Source organism: Heteronotia binoei, chromosome 5 (genome assembly GCF_032191835.1).
Source record: "Heteronotia binoei isolate CCM8104 ecotype False Entrance Well chromosome 5, APGP_CSIRO_Hbin_v1, whole genome shotgun sequence".
Taxonomy (NCBI): Eukaryota; Metazoa; Chordata; class Lepidosauria; order Squamata; family Gekkonidae; genus Heteronotia; species Heteronotia binoei.
In genome coordinates, this window is record NC_083227.1 from 23,335,198 (window position 1) to 23,355,846 (window position 20,649).

The window sequence follows — 20,649 nt, forward strand, 5'->3', positions numbered from 1 at the left end:
GTGAAGCCTTCAGTCTGATAAAGTCAGAGCAGGATATCTCAAGTGACTGCAGCTGGGATCTTGCCAGGGGCTCCTGCAGCTTCTTCTGTCAGTCTTTGAGAGCAAGATTGTGGGAGGGGAAAGGGGCACACAGAAAGGGAATGATCTTGCTTCTGCTTTTGCTGCTGCTGTTGCCTCCTGCAGTCTGCCAGGTGGGGGGTGCCAAATGCCCATTCACTGCGACAATGGATGAAATTGTACCCTTTAATTACTTCCGAAGAGGAGACCATCTCATCGCTGGACTTGTCACTACAGTATTTACTAATAACTCATTACAAAACTACAGAGAACCTCCCTTTTTAAAACAAAGGCAGTAAGTCAGTCCTTGGTGGACCTTTTAAACATGTATGATGGGACAGAGTTTTGGGTTTTTTCTTATCAACAAATGTCAGTGTGCCGCTTTGCTTCCATCTCCTGCATCTGAGAAGTGAGTAAACTGTTATCAGGCCTTGGATTCAGTGGGAGCTCACAGGAGTGCAGCTCCTGAACCTTTCTGAGAGTTCCACCTCCTCCTTCCCACTTTGTCCATTGAATAATAGATGCAGTTTCATAACAATCCCTGGATGAGCTCCACCACCTATTTTTCTACAAAACAACCCCTGACTATTACTAAGTGTTTGTCTAGAATCTGGGGGTAAAGTGTCTTATAGGCTGAGAAAAGATGGCTGGCTCAGGGTAGCATCAAGTCGCCGCAGAAGAGAGCTGGCTCGAAAAGGAGCGGCCGGGAGCCTCCAGACAGCACACAGCCCACCCCTGGAACAGAGACAGCCTGTTTGCACCCTGGAGGAGCTTCCAGAGCACTTGTGCACCTGTCAGCCACTCCCCGGGGACCCCCCGGCCATCCAGACAGCTGGGGAAGGGCCCGGAGCTGCCTCAGGATTTAGGTACCACTTTGAAAGTGGTGCCATTCTGAGGTGGCTTCAATCTGGCCCAGGACAGGCTGCATGCAGGACAGGGATGGCAGGCAGATGTGTGCATGTGTATGCACTTTTTTGATCCACCTGCCTACTGTGCCCAGGGCAGCTTAAACCATCTGTCTGTTATCAGCCATAACGTACTCTCAAATCAGAGAAGAAAGACGTGGATTTGGTCGGTTCACTACCTCAGTGCCACAGCTCTTTGAATGCCAAAATGAACAACCAGCAAACAGCCTCCAGCACAGGGTGATTTCTAAACCACGTTCCTCAAAGACATACAGATTACCATATTATTGTGCTTCCATAATGATGGGTAGGAGGCTTAAAGCCTAGTCCCTTGTAGGTTTAATGGGGTGAAACCTGTTGGAATCAGTAAGCTCAGATTGCCACTTATTATTTGAGAGAACATCTTTCAGGTGAAATTTCAATCCCCCCCCCCCCTTCACTGGCTAGGCAGCCCTGATAAACCTAACTGTGAAGCAATCAAAGCTGCGCCAATTCTAGAAAGAAGCTACTGAATTTCCACGGGTACCCCAGCTTTGGGAGACTGCCCCAAAGGATCCTGTGTGATATCCCGTCCAGGTGCAGGGGCTGTGGCTCAGTGGAAGAGCCTCTGCTTTGCATATAGAAGGGCCTCGGTGCAATCCCTGGCCTCTGTGGTTATAAAGGACCAGGCAGTAGGTGATGGGAAAGACCTCAGCTTGAGATCCTGGAAAGCCACTGCCAGAGTTCTGATTCAGTCAAAAGCAGCTTCATGTGGCCTCGTGTGTGTTCACTTTCTTGGCTGCCATAAATTCACCCAGCCCCCAAACAGGACAAATCTCCATATTATCATCATAAGAACAAAACAATATAAGAGAAGTCATGTTGGCTCTGGCCGGTGACCCATCCAGTCACATGGTGGCCAAAAAAACCAGGTGCCATCAGGAGGTCCACCAGTGGGGCCAGGACAACAGAAGCCCTCCCACTGTTCCCACTCCACCCTCCCCAAGCACCCAGAATGCAGAGCATCGCTGCCCCAGACAGAGAGTTCCATCTATACTCTGTGGCTAATAGGCACTGATAGACCTCTGCTCCATATGTTTATCCAATCTCCTCTTGAAACCATCTATGCATGTAATTGCCACCACCTCCTGTGGCAGTGAATTCCGTGTGTGGTGAAGAAGTACTTCCTTTTATCTGTTTTAACCCAACTGCTCAGCAATTTCATTGTGTGCCCATGAGTTCCTGTACTGTGAAAAAGGGAGAAAAGTTCTTTCTCTGCCTTCTCTATCCCATGCATAATCTTGTAAATCTCTATAATATCACCTCTCAGTAGACATTTCTCCAAGCTAAAGAGCCTCATGCACTTTAACATTTCTTCATAGCAAAAGTGTTCCAACTCTTTAAGTCCCTTTTTTTGCACTTTTTCCAATGCTATAATATATTTTCTGAGGTGTGGTGACCAGAATTGTACACAGTACTCCAAATGAGGCCACACCATCGATTTATACAGGGGCATTATGATACTGGCTGTTTTCAATTCCCTTCCTGATAATCCGCAGCATAGCATTGGCCATTTTTATTGCAGTTGCACACTGTCTCAACATTTTCAGTGAGTTATCTACTATAACTCCAATATCTCTCTCTTAGTCAGTCTCAAACCACCACAACTGCTTCTGCCCATGCCAGATAAGGCATCTGTTATGCCCAAGTGTATTTGGCATCCTATGTCAAGTGTATATATTTCCTGGCAGGGAACGATGGCTGACCTGGCACCTCCTTGCCTTCTCATTGGCCATACAGGAAATCAACCAGCATCCCACACTCTTACCAGATAACATCACCCTCGGCTACACCGTCTATGAGAATGCTGTGCATCCCAGGTTGACGTATGATGCCTTGATAGACCTGCTACCCTCTTCCCAGGAGACAATTCCGAACTACAAATGTGGAAGGCAGAATCACCTGTTGGTTGTTCTTGAAGGGTCTGAGTCCAGCATCTTCACTGATGTTTCAATGCTCTTGAGCACCTACAAAGTCCCTCAGGTATGAGCAGGGGGTGGGGCCAATGTCTCTGAAGAAACACTGATGGACTTTGAAATGTTTCTTGTACAGATCAAAATCAGCTCTTAGGAAAGTTCAGAGGTCTTCTGTTGGTTCATCTGCATCCCTCCTTACACTAGTTTACAAGGTTTTGAAACCATTTTTGTTGACTTGGAGAGGAGCAGGTACACAGCAAACAACCTCTCTGGGAAAAAAAGAGATTGTCTTTCTTAGATGGCCTGTATGCATCTTCTTTCAGAAGCTGAAAACTTTTGGCATAGCCACCCTGGTGCAGTGATTGAAGGGTTGCTCTGGATGTCTCCTCCTGCACTAGAGTCATAGAATGATAGAATCATAGAGTTGGAAGGGACCTCCAGGGTCATCTAGTCCAACCCCCTTCACAATGCAGGAAACTCACAAACACCTCCCCCTAAATTCACAGGATCTTCATTGCTGTCAGATGGCCATCTAACCTCTGTTTAAAAACCTCCAAGGAAGGAGAGCCCACTACCTCCTGAGGAAGCCTGTTCCACTGGGAAATCGCTCTAATGGTCAGGAAGTTCTTCCTAATGTTGATTCCTAATTTTGATTTAATTTCAACCTATTGGTTCTGGTCCTACCTTCCGGGGCCACAGAAAACAATTCCACACCATCCTCTATATCAGGGGTGGCCAACGGTAGCTCTCCAGATGTTTTTTGCCTTCAACTCCCATCAGCCCCAGCCAGCATGGCCAATGGCTGGGGCTGATGGGAGTTGTAGGCAAAAAACATCTGGAGAGCTACCATTGGCCACCCCTGCTCTATATGACAACCCCTCAAATACTTGAAGATGGTGATCATGTCACCTCTCAGATGCCTCCTCTCCAGGTTAAACATCCCCAGCTCCTTCAAGCTTTCCTCATAGGACTTGGTCTTCAGACCCCTCACCACCTTCGTCACCCTCCTCTGGACTCGTTCCAGCTTGTCTATATCCTTCTTAGTCCATGAGTCAAGGACTGCCTGCAGGGTTGAGTATGGAAATCTAGGAATATTAACTAATAGAACTTCATTTGAGCAAAAGTTATTTTTTGAAGGAGAAATTTCTTCATTGATATGATTTGCATTTTTGTTAAAAAAAAAAAAAAACCCTCCCCCCCCCCCCCCCCCGCCCCTAGCTAAAACAATGGTGCTTTATCTTCCCAATTACCTGGTGAGAGTTACAAACTGGTCCCTGCCGTACAAGGGTTTTCTTTTTTCATCATGAGGCTATATGACTGATTTTGCAATCTATCAACAGTTGTTGAAGGTGATGAAATCCAAATGTGTCTTTTTTCTCCATTAGGTCAGCCATGATTTTAATTCAGCAGTTCTTAAGGATAAAACTCGGTTTCCTTTCTTCTACCCAATGGCCCCAAAGAAAGAAGTCCAGTACCTGGGAATTGTCAAACTGCTTCTGTATTTCCGATGGACGTGGGTTGGTCTCTTTGCTCCAGACAGTGACCTTGGGGGAAAGTTCAAGGGCACCTTGACACCTCTCATGCTCAGGAGTGGCATCTGTGTCGCTTTTGCAGAGAGCATCTCAGAACATGGTGCTAATTTCATTGCTCTGTCAGAGGAAAGAACGCTACGGTTGTATTCATCTCTCACTCAAGGCCTTGTCAATGTCTTTGTTTTCTATGGAGATGTTCTATCCATAGTACTTCTTGAAATACTCATACAAAAGGCTGAAGTAGAAAATGTCAGACCAGGCAAAGTTTGGATCACAACTCTTTTGCTGGACTCCCTCTTCAGCTTGGAATGTGTTTCTTCTTCCTTTGAGATTCCTATGCATGGATCTCTCTCCTTCATGACCCAGACAAAGAAAAGGATGATATATAATTACTTACAAGTCTGTAACCCTCTTATCAAGCAGTTCATGAAGACAGCATTTGATTCCTCCTACTCAAAGCTCATTCTGTCTGCAAGAGGCCACCTGAGATGCAGAGAGAAAGAGGGGCTGGAGGACAGGGGCTGGGAGATCCTGAAAGAACGCCTGCCTCCCAGGGCCTACAATATTTACACCTCCATCCATGTGGTGGCACAGGCCTTATATGCTGCCTACTCATCCAGGTCTGAGAGGAGGATGAGGGCTGGTGGAGACAGATGGGAACATGAACCAATACAGCCTTGGCAGGTATCCCTTTTCTGTGAATTAAGAATACTAATTAGCAGTTTCTCCTTGGAAGGATTAATGTGGATCTAGACCAGGGGTGGCCAAACTGTGGCTCGGGAGCCACATGTGGTTCTTTCACACATATCGTGTGGCTCCCTGAGGTTAAGGAGGAACTTAATGCAGGCTTATTCTCAAGTAAGCATGCTCAGTACCGGGACCTCAGTCAGTCTCTGAACACTGACCCATATGAAGAAAACTATTTCGACTATGTGTGAAGCAGGGAAGGAGGGGCAAATAGGCAGGCTTGCAAGCTCTTTTCCTCCACCACTGAGGTTAACCAGAGCAGGGACAGAGTGCAAGAGCTGAGGAAGCCACTAGAAGGAGGGATGGAATTAAAGAGGGTGGTGCAGGGTTCCCTATTAGTTTAATAACTCTTGTAGGAGCTGTATTTACTAACCTTAGTGTCAAGGCAAAGATAGACGCATAACAATGTAAACAGTGGTCAATGATTTATATGATACATGGTGCCCCCCCAAAATCCCCTAACCTTTTCTTATGCTGGCCTTATGGTGACTGTTATTCCCAGCTTTTTTTTTTTTTTATCTCCTTCTAGTATAGCCGTGTTATAAAGTGCACACATACATATTTTATCTTTTTTGGGAAACAAAGCATTAAGAGTTTTAATAAAGACATGTCTAATATTTGTTCATGTCTTGTGGCTCTCAAATATCTGATGTTTATTCTATGTGGCTCTTGATCTAGACTAAGGTAGTTGTCACACAGCATTTAGTGAATTTCAGAGGCAAACCCAGTTTCTGACTATTTAGGGGACATCCTCATTCTTGTTCCCTCTAGTAAATTTTAGAGAAAATGTCTGCATTAGTTCTCACAGATGCCCTATTACTCACCCGTCTTACTGAACTGGTTCTCTCCTCCTTAGAACATTCAGTTCTCTCCACAGTCTTGGCTGGAGTGACTGGGATGCAAAGCAGAACTAAGACCAGCCAGCCATTCTTAGTGACAATCTTTAGAAACATTTAAAGACAGGATTGCTAACATGAGGTTGCCATGTCTAAATCAGGGGTCTTGGCAAGGTTCTCATCGGCATCAAGTGCCAGTCAGTATGTTAAGCACTGATAAATTGCTATCAATAAATCTATTCTGGGCCAATGATGGGCTGCAGCTCAGTGTAAGATGAGCTGTTTGGCATCCAGAAGGTTTCAGGTTCAATCCCTAGCATCTCCAGGTAGAAGGACAGTTTATTGGATGACGTCTCAGGCAGACATGTTGGAGTTCCTGGAGAGCCAAAAGGAGCATCAGGTGTGTGTGTTCAGGGGAAAACTTGGGCTATTCAGCTATTGTCAAGATCAGATGATATTCCCTAGCCATCAATCTATCCAACATAGCACTAGCCACATTCACGTTACCATATTTATTTCTATACAGCAGTGTCCACGATGGTTAGGAATGTTCTCGTAGATTTGAGGGCAGAGCCTGGCCCTAGAGCATTTCATCCAGAGCCAATACAGTTTAATGTTTAGTGTGTTGGACTGGGATTTGGGAGGTGCATGTTTGGGTTCTCCATCTACCATGAAACCTTCGGCTAGTGACTCCCTCTGAGCCTAACGTGCCTCAGTCATTGGGAGGAGACAGTAGTGCTTCCATGAAGAAGTTTTCTTCACTTGCTAAGAGGAGAGCATGGTATAAACCTCCAAATGTATAAATCTGACAGGTAAGAAGATCACAGCTGCGATGAGTTTGTAAAAGAGTCTTCTGTTTCTGTCTTCTAAATGCTGTTGTTCTCTCTGTGATTCTAGCTTCATCGTTTCCTGAGACATTACCAGTTTCACAACATTTCTGTGGATGGAACAGATTTGGGTAAAAACAGGGACTTGGGAGCCAACTTAGATATTGTGAACACGATTCTCTTGCCCAATGCTTCTCTCTTGAGCGTGAAAATTGGGAGTATAGAAAAACAGGCCTCTGGGGAGATGAAGCTGACCATTGATCAAGATGCTATTGTGTGGCCCACCTGGTATAAGCAGGTGGGGAAATCCATTGATTTCTTTTGATTTTTATTATGGCTGCATAAGGTATATAGATCTATAGTACCATACATGATACCTCCATGAGAATCTTATGAGTCTTTTAATTAAAACAATAATTAGCAAGGTGGCTAACAACATGCATATGAAATGTAACATTTGATCTCATCCACATTTTATGAAGACATACATAAAATATTATTGTCAAATGAATCACTTCTCATTTCCCTAGATAACGTTCCTTGTCCTTGTGCACAGATGCTGCCTGATTCCAGGTGTACCAAGAGCTGCCTCCCTGGGTATGTGAAAGTGAAGCTGGAAGGAAAGCCCATCTGCTGCTATAACTGTTCTTTGTGTGGCGAAGGAACCATCTCCTCTCAGGAAGGTGGGTGATGGGAGAAAAGGACTTCCCTTTCAGTATGGAACAAAGAATCGGTTCCCTATTTTCTGAGCATTGATCTTGAACTTTGTCAATTAGTCTTTCCAGTTTTCAAAGGGAAGACCTCAACAGGGAGGGACTACTGGGTAAATGGAGGTGAATGTGGAGAAAAGTTCAGCACCATCAGCTTCAGTTTTTTTCAATGAAATCCATGGTTGTTATTGCAACACTATCCACAGCAGTCCTTCATTTGCAGGGCCAGTCCTATCAGGCTTTGCTGGAGTCTTGGAGGGCCCAACTCTATGCGTTATAACATTTTCCCCAAATCTTATGCAATGTCCTTGGATCCCTTGAGAGGCATGCAGATGTCCCTTGGTATACCTGTTAGCTGAGTAATTTTGAGCCACTTATTATTTCACTGGGTTTGTGTGAGGATAAAGTGGGAGAATTCCATCATGTGTGTAACTGAAAGGCGACATCCACATGCAATTCACTAGCCATGTTTATCTCATTGGCTTCGTTTCAGCTCTGTATTTCTCCTGGAACACTCAGCCTTGTACTGAAGCTGAGGTCTATCTAGGCAACATTACTTTGACAGCAGCTCTGAGGCAATTAAGCTTTGATCACCCAGGGATCCCTTAGGGTGGCAATAACAAGGATGAACCAGGAAAGCTACCCTGCAGAGCTTTTCATCTACCAATGAGCCTCTGTTCTTCCCAAATCATTCCATGTAATCAGTGTTTTGACTTAGTCCAATCTTTGTCTTCTCTGGCTCTTGAATATAAGTCTGTTTGAAGCTGAAACAGCTTTGGCCATCCTAACTGATGATCCTGACTGTGTGAGTGACATAGGCAGTGCATTCTTGTAGATCCTTCAGGACCTCTTGGTGAAGTTCAGTATCAATAACCATGAAATTCAATGGGTTTGGAGTAGTGGAAACATGCATTGCTTGGTTCTTCTTCTTGAGTGGCCAATTCTGGAAGGTGGTGCTGGCTGGGAGATTGCTGTTTGGCTCTGTTGCTTTCAAGCTATGGGGTCCCGCAAGGTTTCAACTTTGGAGGGGGGGGCAGGGGGCGAGAGAAAGATATCTCCAGCCATGAAGGGGAAGTCTCTGGCTTTATTGAAACTGAGCCTCTGCCGCTCTTCAGAAATTAGTCATAGGCAGCTGCCATTTGAATGTGTGACATTTTGAAATGCCACATCTAGTTTGAGACTCCATTGGATTACCTGGGGCTGGATGCAAAACAGGAGTTATGGTGTAGCAAGTGGCACCAGGCAGAAAAGAAGAAAACCCCTTTTAGATAAAGTTCAGTGGATCCAGCAGGGTTTTTCATTTCCTAAGCAATCATGGATTTTCAGAATAAGTTGACACCATCAGCTATACATGTGCTGGCATTTCCAGTGACTGGAAGTCAGAATTTTTGCATCCTTTTCCTCAGTGGTTCTGGGAAGTGCTGCCAGGTTGAGTGAGCGTCCCAGGAGATGAGTCTGTCAAGTTTTGCCAAGCATCTCCCATATGGTTGCCTTCATCCCCTCCTTCTCTATGTGATATTTCAGTTGCTTTCAATGGTGGTTGTGGAGACATGGACACAAGAGGCTGCCTTATACCGGTCCATCAAAGTCAGCAGGGCTATTTTTGTAGGAAAAGCCCAGCATGAACTCATTTGCATATTAGGCCACACCCACTGACACCAACCCAGCCGGAACTGCATTCCTGAGCGTTCCTGCTAAAAAAAAAAGGCCCTGAAAGTCAGTATTATCTTCCCAGACGGACAGTGGCTTTCCACAGTCTCTGTTGGTGGTCTTTCACATCAGCTACTACATTATTCCTTAAAATGGAGATGCAGGAATTTCGGATTTTGTTTTCCTCTTGTTGTGAGCCACCCTGAGCCTGCTTCGGCGGGGAGGGCGGGATATAAATAAAATATATTATTATTATTTAAGAATTTGTTGTCTCATCATCGATCTTATGTTGTTGTTTAATCATTTCATCGAGCTGTGGAGAACTTTTAAACTCCTGATAAATATTTGTCACTTTTATTTTAATCATTTTTCCTTGTTTTAATAGATGCACATATTTGATCTTTCTCTCTGTTTCAAAATTTTATTTTATTTTATTTTATTTTTTAAAAAACCTCTTTGTTTGTGTGTGGCTATTTTTATTTAGTCAGTTTCTTTGAGTCCAAAGATAGAAAGGGCAGGGAATGCCATAAATGTATAGTTTTGAAAAATTCTCACCCTGGTGCATAGGTTTTGTGGAATATGAAGAAATTCGCATTGTCATGGATATGGATGAGATTTCCATGATGCTGAAGTCACTCTTTTCCTTTCCAGATGCAGATCGCTGCACCAAGTGCCCAGAAGATCAGCATCCCAACCAGGACCACACTCACTGCATTCCCAAAGATATCAGTTTCCTTTCTTATGAAGAAATTTTGGGGGTTATCCTCATTGTTTTGGTCCTGTTTTTCTCCATAGTCACACTTCTAATTCTAGGAATCTTCATTAAATATACTGACACGCCGATAGTCAAAGCCAACAACCGAGACCTCACCTACATTCTTCTCATCTCACTCCTGCTTTCCTTTCTGTCCTCCCTTCTCTTCATCGGCCAGCCAAGGAGAGTGACCTGCCTCCTCCGACAAACCACCTTCAGCACCATCTTCTCCATTGCTGTGTCTTCTGTGTTGGCTAAAACGATCACTGTGGTGGTGGCCTTCATGGCCACCAAGCCAGGAAGCAGGATGAGGAAATGGCTGGGGAAGAGTTTGACAAACTCTATTGTCATTCTATGTTCCAGTGTTCAAATGGGCCTCTGCGTCATCTGGCTTTGCACCTCTCCCCCTTTCCCAGAGCTTGACCTGCACTCTAATAGCAGACAGATTATATTGCAATGCCATGAAGGGTCTGTGGTCATGTTTTATGGTGCCCTGGGCTACATGGGCTTCCTGGCAACCATTTGTTTCACAGTGGCTTTCTTGGCTAGGAAACTTCCTGATGCCTTCAATGAAGCCAAGCTGATCACCTTCAGCATGCTGGTCTTCTGCAGTGTTTGGGTGTCCTTTGTCCCCACCTATCTGAGCACCAAGGGAAAATACATGGTAGCGGTGCAGGTCTTCTCCATCTTGACCTCCAGTGCTGGGCTGCTGGGTTTCATCTTCATCCCCAAATGTTACATCATTGTAGTGAGGCCTGATCTGAATATCAAGGACCATCTCATGATGAAAAGTCAGGATGAAATTTGATTCTCAGTACAGTATTTTTCATTTTTGCAACTTTATCGCCCCTATTGTCTGTGAACTTGGCTCACAGTTGAACTCTCTGATATACTACTGGAGAACATTTCCTTCACATGCATCATGACAGCCACAAATAATGAAGTCAAACACTTAACAGCATAGTTATGTGTTCCCTCTAAGCTGAGTTAGTGTGAGTTAGTTCCCAGTTTTTTAGCCTTTGGCTCATGCATTTTAGTTTTAGCTCAGGAAAAATGGCCTCAGAGCAAGCTAATTTATGCAATAACTCAACTTTAATGCCAGTAGCTCATAAAGTAGAATTTTTGCTCACAAGACTCTACAGCTTAGAGGAAGCATTGGTTATTGCTGCAGCAAATTTCATTCATATTATTTGTTGCTCTCCTGCTTCCCAGTTGATTTATGTTCATATGTCCTTACTCAGGTGTATAGAACAGCTAGTCTCATGTAGGTTTGTTGGCTGGAGGGGATAACTGGGGGAGATTACTTGGTCTCTCGCTGATTACTTTATTTAAAACATCCTTATAATACCTTTCTATATGATCAGGTTCCCCAAGGCAATAAACATGAAAAGGAGCAGTAATATCTAATTTTATCTCACTGCCAGAATGGTAATTGTCCACCTTTCTGCATAACTACCACCACTGACGTGGAGTTTTATGTCTCCCATGTGGGACACATCCCATTTAAAACTGACATATTTGAAATGAAGAGCCTCTGACTGTTATAGGATTGCCAAGTCCAATTCAAGAAATATCTGGGTACTGTGGGGGTGGAGCCAGGAGACTTTAGGGGTGGAGCCAAGATCAAAGCTGTGGCAAGCATAATTGAACTCCAAGGGAGTTCTGGCCATCACATTTAAAGGGGCCACACACCTTTTTAAATGCCTTCCTTCCATAGGAAATAATGAAGGATAGTGGCACCTTCTTTTGGGGCTCATAGAATGGACCCCCTGGTCCAATCTTTTTGAAACTTTGGGGGTATTTTGGGGAGAGGCACTGGATGTTATACTGAAAATCTGGTGCCTCTACCTCAAAAAACAGGGCCCCCCAGAGTCCCAGATACCCGCGGATCAATGCTTCATTATTTCCTATGGAAATAAGTCTCCATAGGGAATAATGGTGTGCCCAGCAGACATTTCCCTCCCCTCCCCCTGCTTTCTGATGACCCTGAAGTGGAGGGGGGAGGGCCTTCAAACTGGGGGATCCCCTGCCCCCACCTGGGGATTGGCAATGCTAGTCTGTTGTGAATAGGGTTGTCAAGTCCAATTCAAGAAATATCTGGGTACTGTGGGGGTGGAGCCAGGAGACTTTAGGGGTGGAGCCAAGATCAAAGCTGTGGCAATTATAATTGAACTCCAAAGGGAGTTCTGGCCATCACATTTAAAGGGACGGCACAACTTTTCAATTCCTTCCTTCCATAGGAAATAATGAAGGATAGGGGCACCTTCTTTTGTGGCTCATAGAATTGGACCCCCTGGTCCAATCCTTTTGAAACTTGGGGGGCATTTTGGGGAGAGGCTGTAGATGCTATACTGAAAATTTGGTGCCTCTACCCCAAAAAACAGCCCCCCCAGAGCCCCAGATACCTGCGGATCAATTCTCCATGATTTTCTATGGGAATAAATCTCCATAGGGAATAACAGAGTTCCCAGAAGACATTTCCCTCCCCCCCCCGCCCCCCGCTTTCTGACGACCCTGAAGCGGGGGGAGGGCCTGCAAATCGGGGGATCCCCTGCCCCCACCTGGGGATTGGCAACCCTAGTTGTGAATCTACACATTATATACAAATCAACGCGAAAAGACATAAAATGGACACCTAGTACCAAGAAATGTCTCACCTGACTAAACCAGAGGTACCAGATAATGGTGTTCTCCTGAACATTCAACTCTAGGCCTGACGGCATATGGGTCTGGAGATGCCCAACTTTTACCCTTATGGTAGAGCCATGAGGGAAGACCAGGGGTTTTTTTTTGTAGCAGGAACTCCTTTGCATATTAGGTCACAGACCCCTGATGTAGCCAAACCTCCCAGAGCCTACAGTGGGCCCTGTACTAAAAGCCCTGTAAACTCTTGGCAGATTGGCTGCATTGGGGGAGTTCTTGCTACAAAAAAGTTCTTGCTACAATGAGTTCTTGCTACAAAAAAGCCCTGGGGAAGACCACCAAATTCAAAATATTATTCAGCTACTAACTCCCCATTTTGTTAAAATGAGCAGCATTCATGGTTGTAGAGTTAAAATGGATGTTTCTTTAAAAAGGATGAAGCTGGAATGAGAATTAAGAACCTGGAAATAGATACTAACCTGAGGGCCAATTCGTAAACAATAAATGTGGAACGTAAACATACAAATAATGCAAAATTATAATTTTTAAAAAATGTATTTATTTCAAGATAATTTAGAAATAGTCTTAGGCCCTACTATAGTCTTAAGATAAAACTGTACAATGTACACAAATGGAAACCAATGTGAGCTGATGCATGCCGGCTTAGCTGGCCTTCTTTAGTGGTCAAGGATGAAATAGTACACTTTGGCTCAATATTGCAATAATAATACAACTAGTTATTCACTGTAGGGCCAAGAAGGAATTTTATCATTATTATCAAAGATGTAATGCAGAGGAGTATTATGGAAGCCTTGTGTTATAATCAGATGCAGATAGTCTGGGAAGAAGAAGAAGAAGAAGAAGAAGAAGAAGAAGAAGAAGAAGAAGAAGAAGAAGAAGAAGAAGAAGAAGAAGAAGAAGAAGAAGAAGAAGAAGAAGAAGAAGAAGAAGAAGAAGAAGAAGAGGAAGAGGAAGAGGAAGAGGAAGAGGAAGAGGAAGAGGAAGAAGAAGAAGAAGAAGAAGAAGAAGAAGAAGAAGAAGAAGAAGAAGAAGAAGAAGAAGAAGAAGAAGAAGAAGAAGAAGAAGAAGAAATTGAATTTATACCCCACCCTGGAGAGCCAGTTTGGTGTAGTGGTTAAGTGTGCGGACTCTTATCTGGGAGAACCGGGTTTGATTCCCCACTCCTCCACTTGCACCCGCTGAAATGGCCTTGGGTCAGCCATAGCTCTGGCAGAGGTTGTCCTTGAAAGGGCAGCTGCTGTGAGAGCCCTCTCCAGTCCCACCCACCTCACAGGGTGTCTATTGTGGAGGAGGAAGATAAAGGAGATTGTGAGCCGCTCTGAGACTCTTCGGAGTGGAGGGCGGGATATAAATCCAATATCTTCTTCTATCTTCTGCTTTGAATCTCAGAGTGGACACAATCTCGTTTTAACTCCCCACACACACACACACACACAACAGACACTATGTAAGGTAGGTGGGGCTGAGAGAACTCTTACATCGGCTGCCCTTTCAAGGACAGCTCTGTGAGAGCTATGGCTGACCCAAGGCCATTCTAGCAGCTGCAACTGGAGGAGAGGGGAATCAAACCCAGATAAGAGTCTGCGCAGTTAACCACTACACCAAACTGGCTCTCTGGATAACCTAACTGGATAAGGTTATATGCCTTCCTATTTGGTCCAGAAGATACAGTTTCAGTTTCAGAAGCGGTTCAGAGCAAATGCACCATATTATATTCATATGTTTATGTTCCACATTTGTTGGTTTTAGGAACTGGCTAGGGTTGTCAATCTCCAGGTGGGAAAAGGGGATCCCCTGGTTTAGAGGCCCTCTCCCTGCTTCAGAGTCACCAGAATACTGGAGGGGGGGAATGTCTGCTGGGCACTCCATTATTCCCTGTGGACACCAATTCCCATAGGGTATAATGGTGAATTGATCTCGGGTATCTGGGGCTCTGTGGAAGACTGGTTTTTTAGATAGAGGCACCAAATTTTCAGCATAGCGTCCAGTCCCTCTCCTCAAAACACCCTCCAAGTTTCAAAAAGATTGGCTCCACCCCAAAGTCCTCAGATATTTCTTCAATTGGACTTGACAACTCTAGAACTGGCCCTCAGATTTGTATCTATTTACCCTTCCATGTTCTCTATTCAGTTATTTGGGTTATGTTATTGTTCCCCTCTTTTCTTTCCTTTCTTGTTGTAATGATAATTTCAGCGTCAGCACCAGGTAGATTCCTCTGCAATTCTGTCCAATTTATAAAAAAAGATTTCAGCAGGGATAAAAACAGCAGTTGAAAGGGCTGCGAAAAGGTAACTGCAGGGCTTTTTTTGAGCAGGAACGCACAGGAATGCAGTTCCGGCTGGCTTGGTGTCAGGGGGTGTGGCCTAATATGCAAATATCCCTGCTGGGCTTTTTCTACAAAAAGAGCCCTGAACTCCTTCCGCAGTGGGTGGGAGGTTATGTAATAAGCAAGGACGTATAGAACTGCAATCTCCTTACTTCTGGATACCATTCAAAATGCTGATTGTTTTGTATGGCATTTAACTCTTGTTTAGTCTTTCCTCTCTCCCTGTCAAGAATTTTCAGGAATTCTTCCTGATACAACATAATAAAGCCATGAAAAAAATAATTTTAATTCCTTACCAAAAAAAAACCACAGAAAAATTATATCAATAAAAATATATCTGAATGAAAACCCTAATAAAGCTGGTGAAAACAAATGTGAAGACACAAATGTGAAAGGACATGATTAAATTGTTTTTGAAAAATTGAAAATAAGTACAATGGCTTCCAGAGCTTATTCAACAGCTGTAATAATAATGGCTTATGACTATGGATACTATTCTCCTTGTGGTCTCAATACATCCAGGCCTCATTTTGGACAGGAGCTCATAGGAACAGAGCTCTGGAATCTCTAAATTTTATTGCGCTCTTTCTTTCTTACCTCCCCACCCCCCTCTCAATACTTGCTTCTGGGTAGGGTTGCCAAATCCAATTCAAGAAATATCTGGGGACTTTGGGGGTGGAGCCAGGAGACTTTGGGGGTGGAGCCAGGAGACATTGGGGTGGAGCCAAGATCAAGGCTGTGACAAGCATAATTGAACTCCAAAGGGAGTTCTGGCCATCACATTTAAAAGGACAGCACACCTTTTCAATTCCTTCCTTCCATAGGAAATAATGGATAGGGGCACCTTCTTTTGGGGCTCATAGAATTGGACCCCCTGGTCCAATCTTTTTGAAACTTGGGGGGAATTTTGGGGAGAGACACTAGATGCTATACTGAAAATTTGGTGCCTCTACCCCAAAAAAACAGCCCTCCCAGAGTCCCAGATACCTGCAGATCAATTCTTCGTTGTTTCCTATGGGAATAAGTCTCTATAGGGAATTATAGAGTTCCAAGCAGACATTTCCCTCCCCTCCCCCTGCTTTCTGACGACCCTGAAGCGGGGGGAGGGTCTCCAAACTGGGGGATCCCCTGCCCCCACCTGGGGATTGGCAACCCTATCTACATTTCAGCATCCCCCCCCCCCCACAGCTTGTTTTCATAGCACGCCTTTTATTCTTTCTAATGATGCAAGAAACCAGCAATCATGACACAGGCTTCTGCCAATGTTGCTATGGGATTTCCACAGTGAGCTAAATGGGTATTCATTAGCAGAAGGAACCAAACCAATTATTTTACAAACTACAGAGAAAATAATGACATCCTCAGCATCCCAAACTCCCTCTGTGGGGTCTGGTGCAGCTGGCAAAACTGTGCTTGAAAAATCTTGGTGTCTTGGTATCACCTGGCTCAGACTGCTAGAGAGAAAACTTAGACCGATTTCACACTCATCCTATGCCGCTCTCACGTTGGTCTTCTCAGCGCAGCGTCCTTCCGTTTTCCCACTATCTGCCCTGGGGCTGCAGCAAAGATCGACATTTAAGCGCAGCAAACAGAAACTGGGTTTTAGCCGTTTGTTTGCTGCGCTTAAACGCCGATCTTTGCTGCAGCTCCGGGGCAGATAGTGGGAAATTGGAAGGACGGCGCGCTGAGAAGACCAACATGAGAGCGGGGTAAGGTGAGTGTGAAATCGGTCTTAGTTTAATAGGAAGAATATCAATCCCGGTGGATGACAAGGGGCTATATTACCTGCTGGACTTTTTTTTTTTTTTTTGAGCAGGAACACACAAGAACGCAGTTCCGGCTGGCTTGGTGTCAGGAGGTGTGGCCTAATATGCAAATGAGTTCCTGTTGGACTTTTTCTGTAAAAATCCCTATGCGTGACAATGGTGGTGTCAGGGGCATGGCCTAATATGCAAATAAGTTCCTGCTTACCTGCATACTACTTTGGAGGAGGACTTTCCATCAAAATAATGCATTCTTGTCCTCAGTCTACACGGCCAGTTTTGGAAAAGTGTGTATTACCTTGGCCCAATGATTTTTAAGGAAAGGAAAGGTCCCCTGTGCAAGCACCAGTCGTTTCCGACTCTGGGGTAACATTGCTTTCACAATGTTTTCACGGCAGCCTTTTTACGGGGTGGTTTGCCATTGCCTTCCCCAGTCATCTACGCTTTCCCCCCAGCAAGCTGGGTACTCATTTTACCGACCTCAGAAGGATGGAAGGCTGAGTCAACCTGGAGCCGGCTACCTGAAAACCCAGCTACCACCAGGGATCGAACTCGGGTCGTGAGCAGAACTCAGGACTGCAGTACTGCAGCTTTACCACTCTGCACCACGGGGCTCTATAATGATTTTTAAAGGGGTTCATAAATTGCCTAGGGGGCATTCAGAAATGGGAGCTCTTAGGGTTTTAGGCATGGCTTCTCTGCAATCCCAGGGCCTTTTCACAGCCTGTACTGCAGTTGGAGCCCTCTGCTTACGACCTAAGTTCAATCCTAGCGGAAGCTGGTTCAGCTAGCCAGCTCCAGGTTGACTCAGCCTTCCATCCTTCCGAGGTCGGTAAAATGAGTACCCAGCTTGCTGGGGGGAAAGTGTAAATGATTGGGGAAGGCAATGGCAAACCACCCCATAAAGTCTGCCGTGAAAATGTTGTGACAGCAACATCACCCCAGAGTCGAAAACGACTGGTGCTAGCACAGGGGACTACCTTTTTTAGAGGAGTTCTATCCTTTGTACGGAGGACAAAATGAAAGGTGGGTTGAGCATTGCCCTCACTAGAAAATGGCCACATTACAAGGTATTCTTTTGGTGCACTTGAGTTTTACAAGTACTAGGTGCAACAAGCATAGTAGGGCTTACTGTTTCTGTTCAGGGAAGGGTTGCAGCAAAAGCTTGTTTTACTAAACCAGACTGAATGCTGCCTTAACTATACGCAGTGGAAAGTGCCATCAAGTATGACCCATGGGATTTCCAAAGCACCTCAAAAAAGATATTATAGAATTGGGAAAAGTGCAGAAAAGGGCAACTAGAATGATTGAAGAGACTGAACACTTTCCTTATGAAGAAAGGTTAAAATGCTTGGGGCTCTTTAGCTTGGAGAAACGTTGACTGAGGGGTGACATGACAAGATTATGCATGGGACAGAGAAGGTAGAGAAAGAAGTACTTTTCTCCCTTTCCCACAATACAAGAACTCATGGACGTTCAATGAAATTGCTGAGCAGGGGTTAGAACTGATAAAAGGAAGTCCTTCTTCACCCAAAGGGTATTCAACACATGGAATTCACTGCCACAGGAGGTGGTGGCAGCGACAAGCACAGACAGTTTCGAGAGGGGATTGGATAAGCATATGGAGCAGAGGTCCATCAGTGGCTATTAGCCACAGTGTATTGTTGGAACTCTTTGTCTGGAGCAGTGATGCTCTGTATTCTTCGTGCTTGGGGAGGGCACAATGGGAGGGCTTCTAGTGACCTGGCCCCACTGATGAACCTCCTGATGGCACCTGGGTTCTTTTGGCCACTGTGTGACACAGAATGTTGGACTGGATGGGCCATTGGCCTGATCCAACATGGCTTCTCTTATGTTCTTATGAGATGTTGTAAGGTGGTTTCCCATCGCCTGCCTCTGCATCATGACCCTGGAATTCTTGGAGGGCTCCCTTCCAAATACTAGCTGAGGAGGAGGAGGAGTAGCAGCAGCTTTTGTTCAATTGGCAGGAAGTGGCAGCTTTTGTTCAATTGGCCCATGCTTGACTCTCCTGGCCCTTTCTTATATGCCGAGCGTAACGCCAGTCACCTTCCATGGACGGAATGGCTGCTTTGGAAGGTGGATTCCCCAAATGCTCCCCTCCCCAGGCTCCATTTTCCAAAATCTCTCCAGGTATTTCCCAACCCAGAGCTGACAACTCAGCTCTTCCCCACTTGAACAAAGCAGGAGTCCAGTATCACCTTTAAGACCAGCAATTTTTTTTTTAGAATGTGAGCCCCATGGCACAGAGTAGTAAAGCTGCAGTATTGCAGTCAGAGCCCTCTGCTCGCGACCTGAGTTCGATCCCAGCGGAAGCTGGTTTAGGTAGCCGACTTCAGGCAGGGCTGGATTAACAATCAGGCCAAGTAGGCCCTGGCCTATGGACCCCTATGCTTTTAGGGGCCTCGGGCTGCCCCACCCCCCATTTGCAGTTCTCCCAGCCTGTACCTGCAGCCAGCAACTGAGTTGGAGAAGGGACGGTAGCTCAGTGGTAGAGCATCTGCTTGGTAAGCAGAAGGTCCCAGGTTCAATCCCTGGCACCTCCCAAAAAAAAGAGTCCAGGCAAATTGGTGTGAAAAATCTCAGCTTGAGACCATGGAGAGCCACTGCCAGTCTGAGTAGACAAAACTGACTTTGATGGACCAAGGGTCTGATTCAGTATAAGGCAGCTTCATATGTTCATATGCTCTTTGCCCAACTTGCCTGGTACAGCTGCTGCTGGTGGCGTTGCCAAGTTTGCCTCTCTCTGCCTTTTCCCTGAAGCTTTGTCAAAGGGGCTTTTGAGAAGGTGCCTGCATGCTGCAGCAGGGACCATGGGCAGCAGGGCAGGCACTCCAACTCAGATAATTTGTGAGGGGCCCCCTGAGATTTCAACTGCCTAAGGGCCTCCACAGGGTTTAATCCGGCACTGGTTTCAGGTTGACTTAGCCTTCCATCCTCCCGAGGTCGGTAAAATGAGTACCCAGCTTGCAGGGGGGAGGGGAGGAGTCTAGATGACTGGGGAAGGCAATGACAAACCACCCCGTAAAAAGCCTGCCGTGAAAACATTGTGAAAGCCAACGTCACCCCAGAGTTGAAAACTGGCGCTTGCACAGGGGACTACTTTTACATTTAAGCTTTCGTGTGCATGCACAGTTCTTGACAGGGAATGAGGTACAGTAAGCAGAGTTACATATAGCTAACGGGGTTTAGAAAGCAAAGTGGTACAAAGTTAAAATCCAGTAGCAGAATAGTAAAATTAACAAATTCAGAAAACCTTTGATCTGTGTTGCATTGAGGCAGCTTCTCCCTTCTCATCCACTCAGTTCAAGCACATTTCCCCAATTGCATTCTCCCCCTCCACCCATTTTATGCACGAGATCCATTTTTATGTTTAAGCTCGCCTTTCCCGCAGGCATGTAAAAAGCCAAAATGTCCCTCCATCCAGTGGAAAAGAAAATCCCTCTTTTATTTCTTCAGATCTCTCGTCCCATCAGAGAGCGGTGAGGGGGTTGCCACCGTCTCAACCCACCTGTCCGAGCTTTTGTGCCGCTCTAGGAAAAACACCCCGTCCCCATGGCTAAATGGTCCTGGGTGGGCAACTTTTTGGGCTCGCAAAGGCACCTGGGAAGTGTAGTCCCCAGCGGAAGAACAAAGACGACCCTGAAAATTTTGGCCAAAAGGAGTTTCTTCCCCCTCGCTTTCTGTGTCTCTTCAGCTAGTCTCTCATGCGGGAGAAAGTTGCCCCATGCATCGACAGAACACGGAAGAATTGTTCTCCGCCCAAATACTTGGGTATTGTGTTATTCTGCGCCGTCCTGATAGTTGCAAGGGAACTACAATTCCCAGAAGAACGTGCCAGCATCAGAAGGGTCAACCCGTCCCGTTCTTGTCATCTACAAATTAGCAGGACTGCTTTTCCTAGA

General features: G+C 45.4%; 1 protein-coding gene across 1 annotated transcript; it reads left to right on the top strand.

Annotated features, from left to right (window-relative positions):
• Positions 1-224: 224 nt before the first annotated feature.
• LOC132571844 (vomeronasal type-2 receptor 26-like) lies at positions 225-10,784 on the top strand. Its single transcript, XM_060238638.1, has 6 exons — positions 225-293; positions 2,742-2,984; positions 4,303-5,133; positions 6,930-7,157; positions 7,416-7,542; positions 9,787-10,784. The coding sequence occupies exons 1-6, from the start codon at positions 225-227 to the stop codon at positions 10,779-10,781; spliced, it is 2,493 nt and encodes an 830-aa protein (XP_060094621.1). The 3' UTR covers positions 10,782-10,784.
• The last annotated feature ends 9,865 nt before the right edge of the window (positions 10,785-20,649 follow it).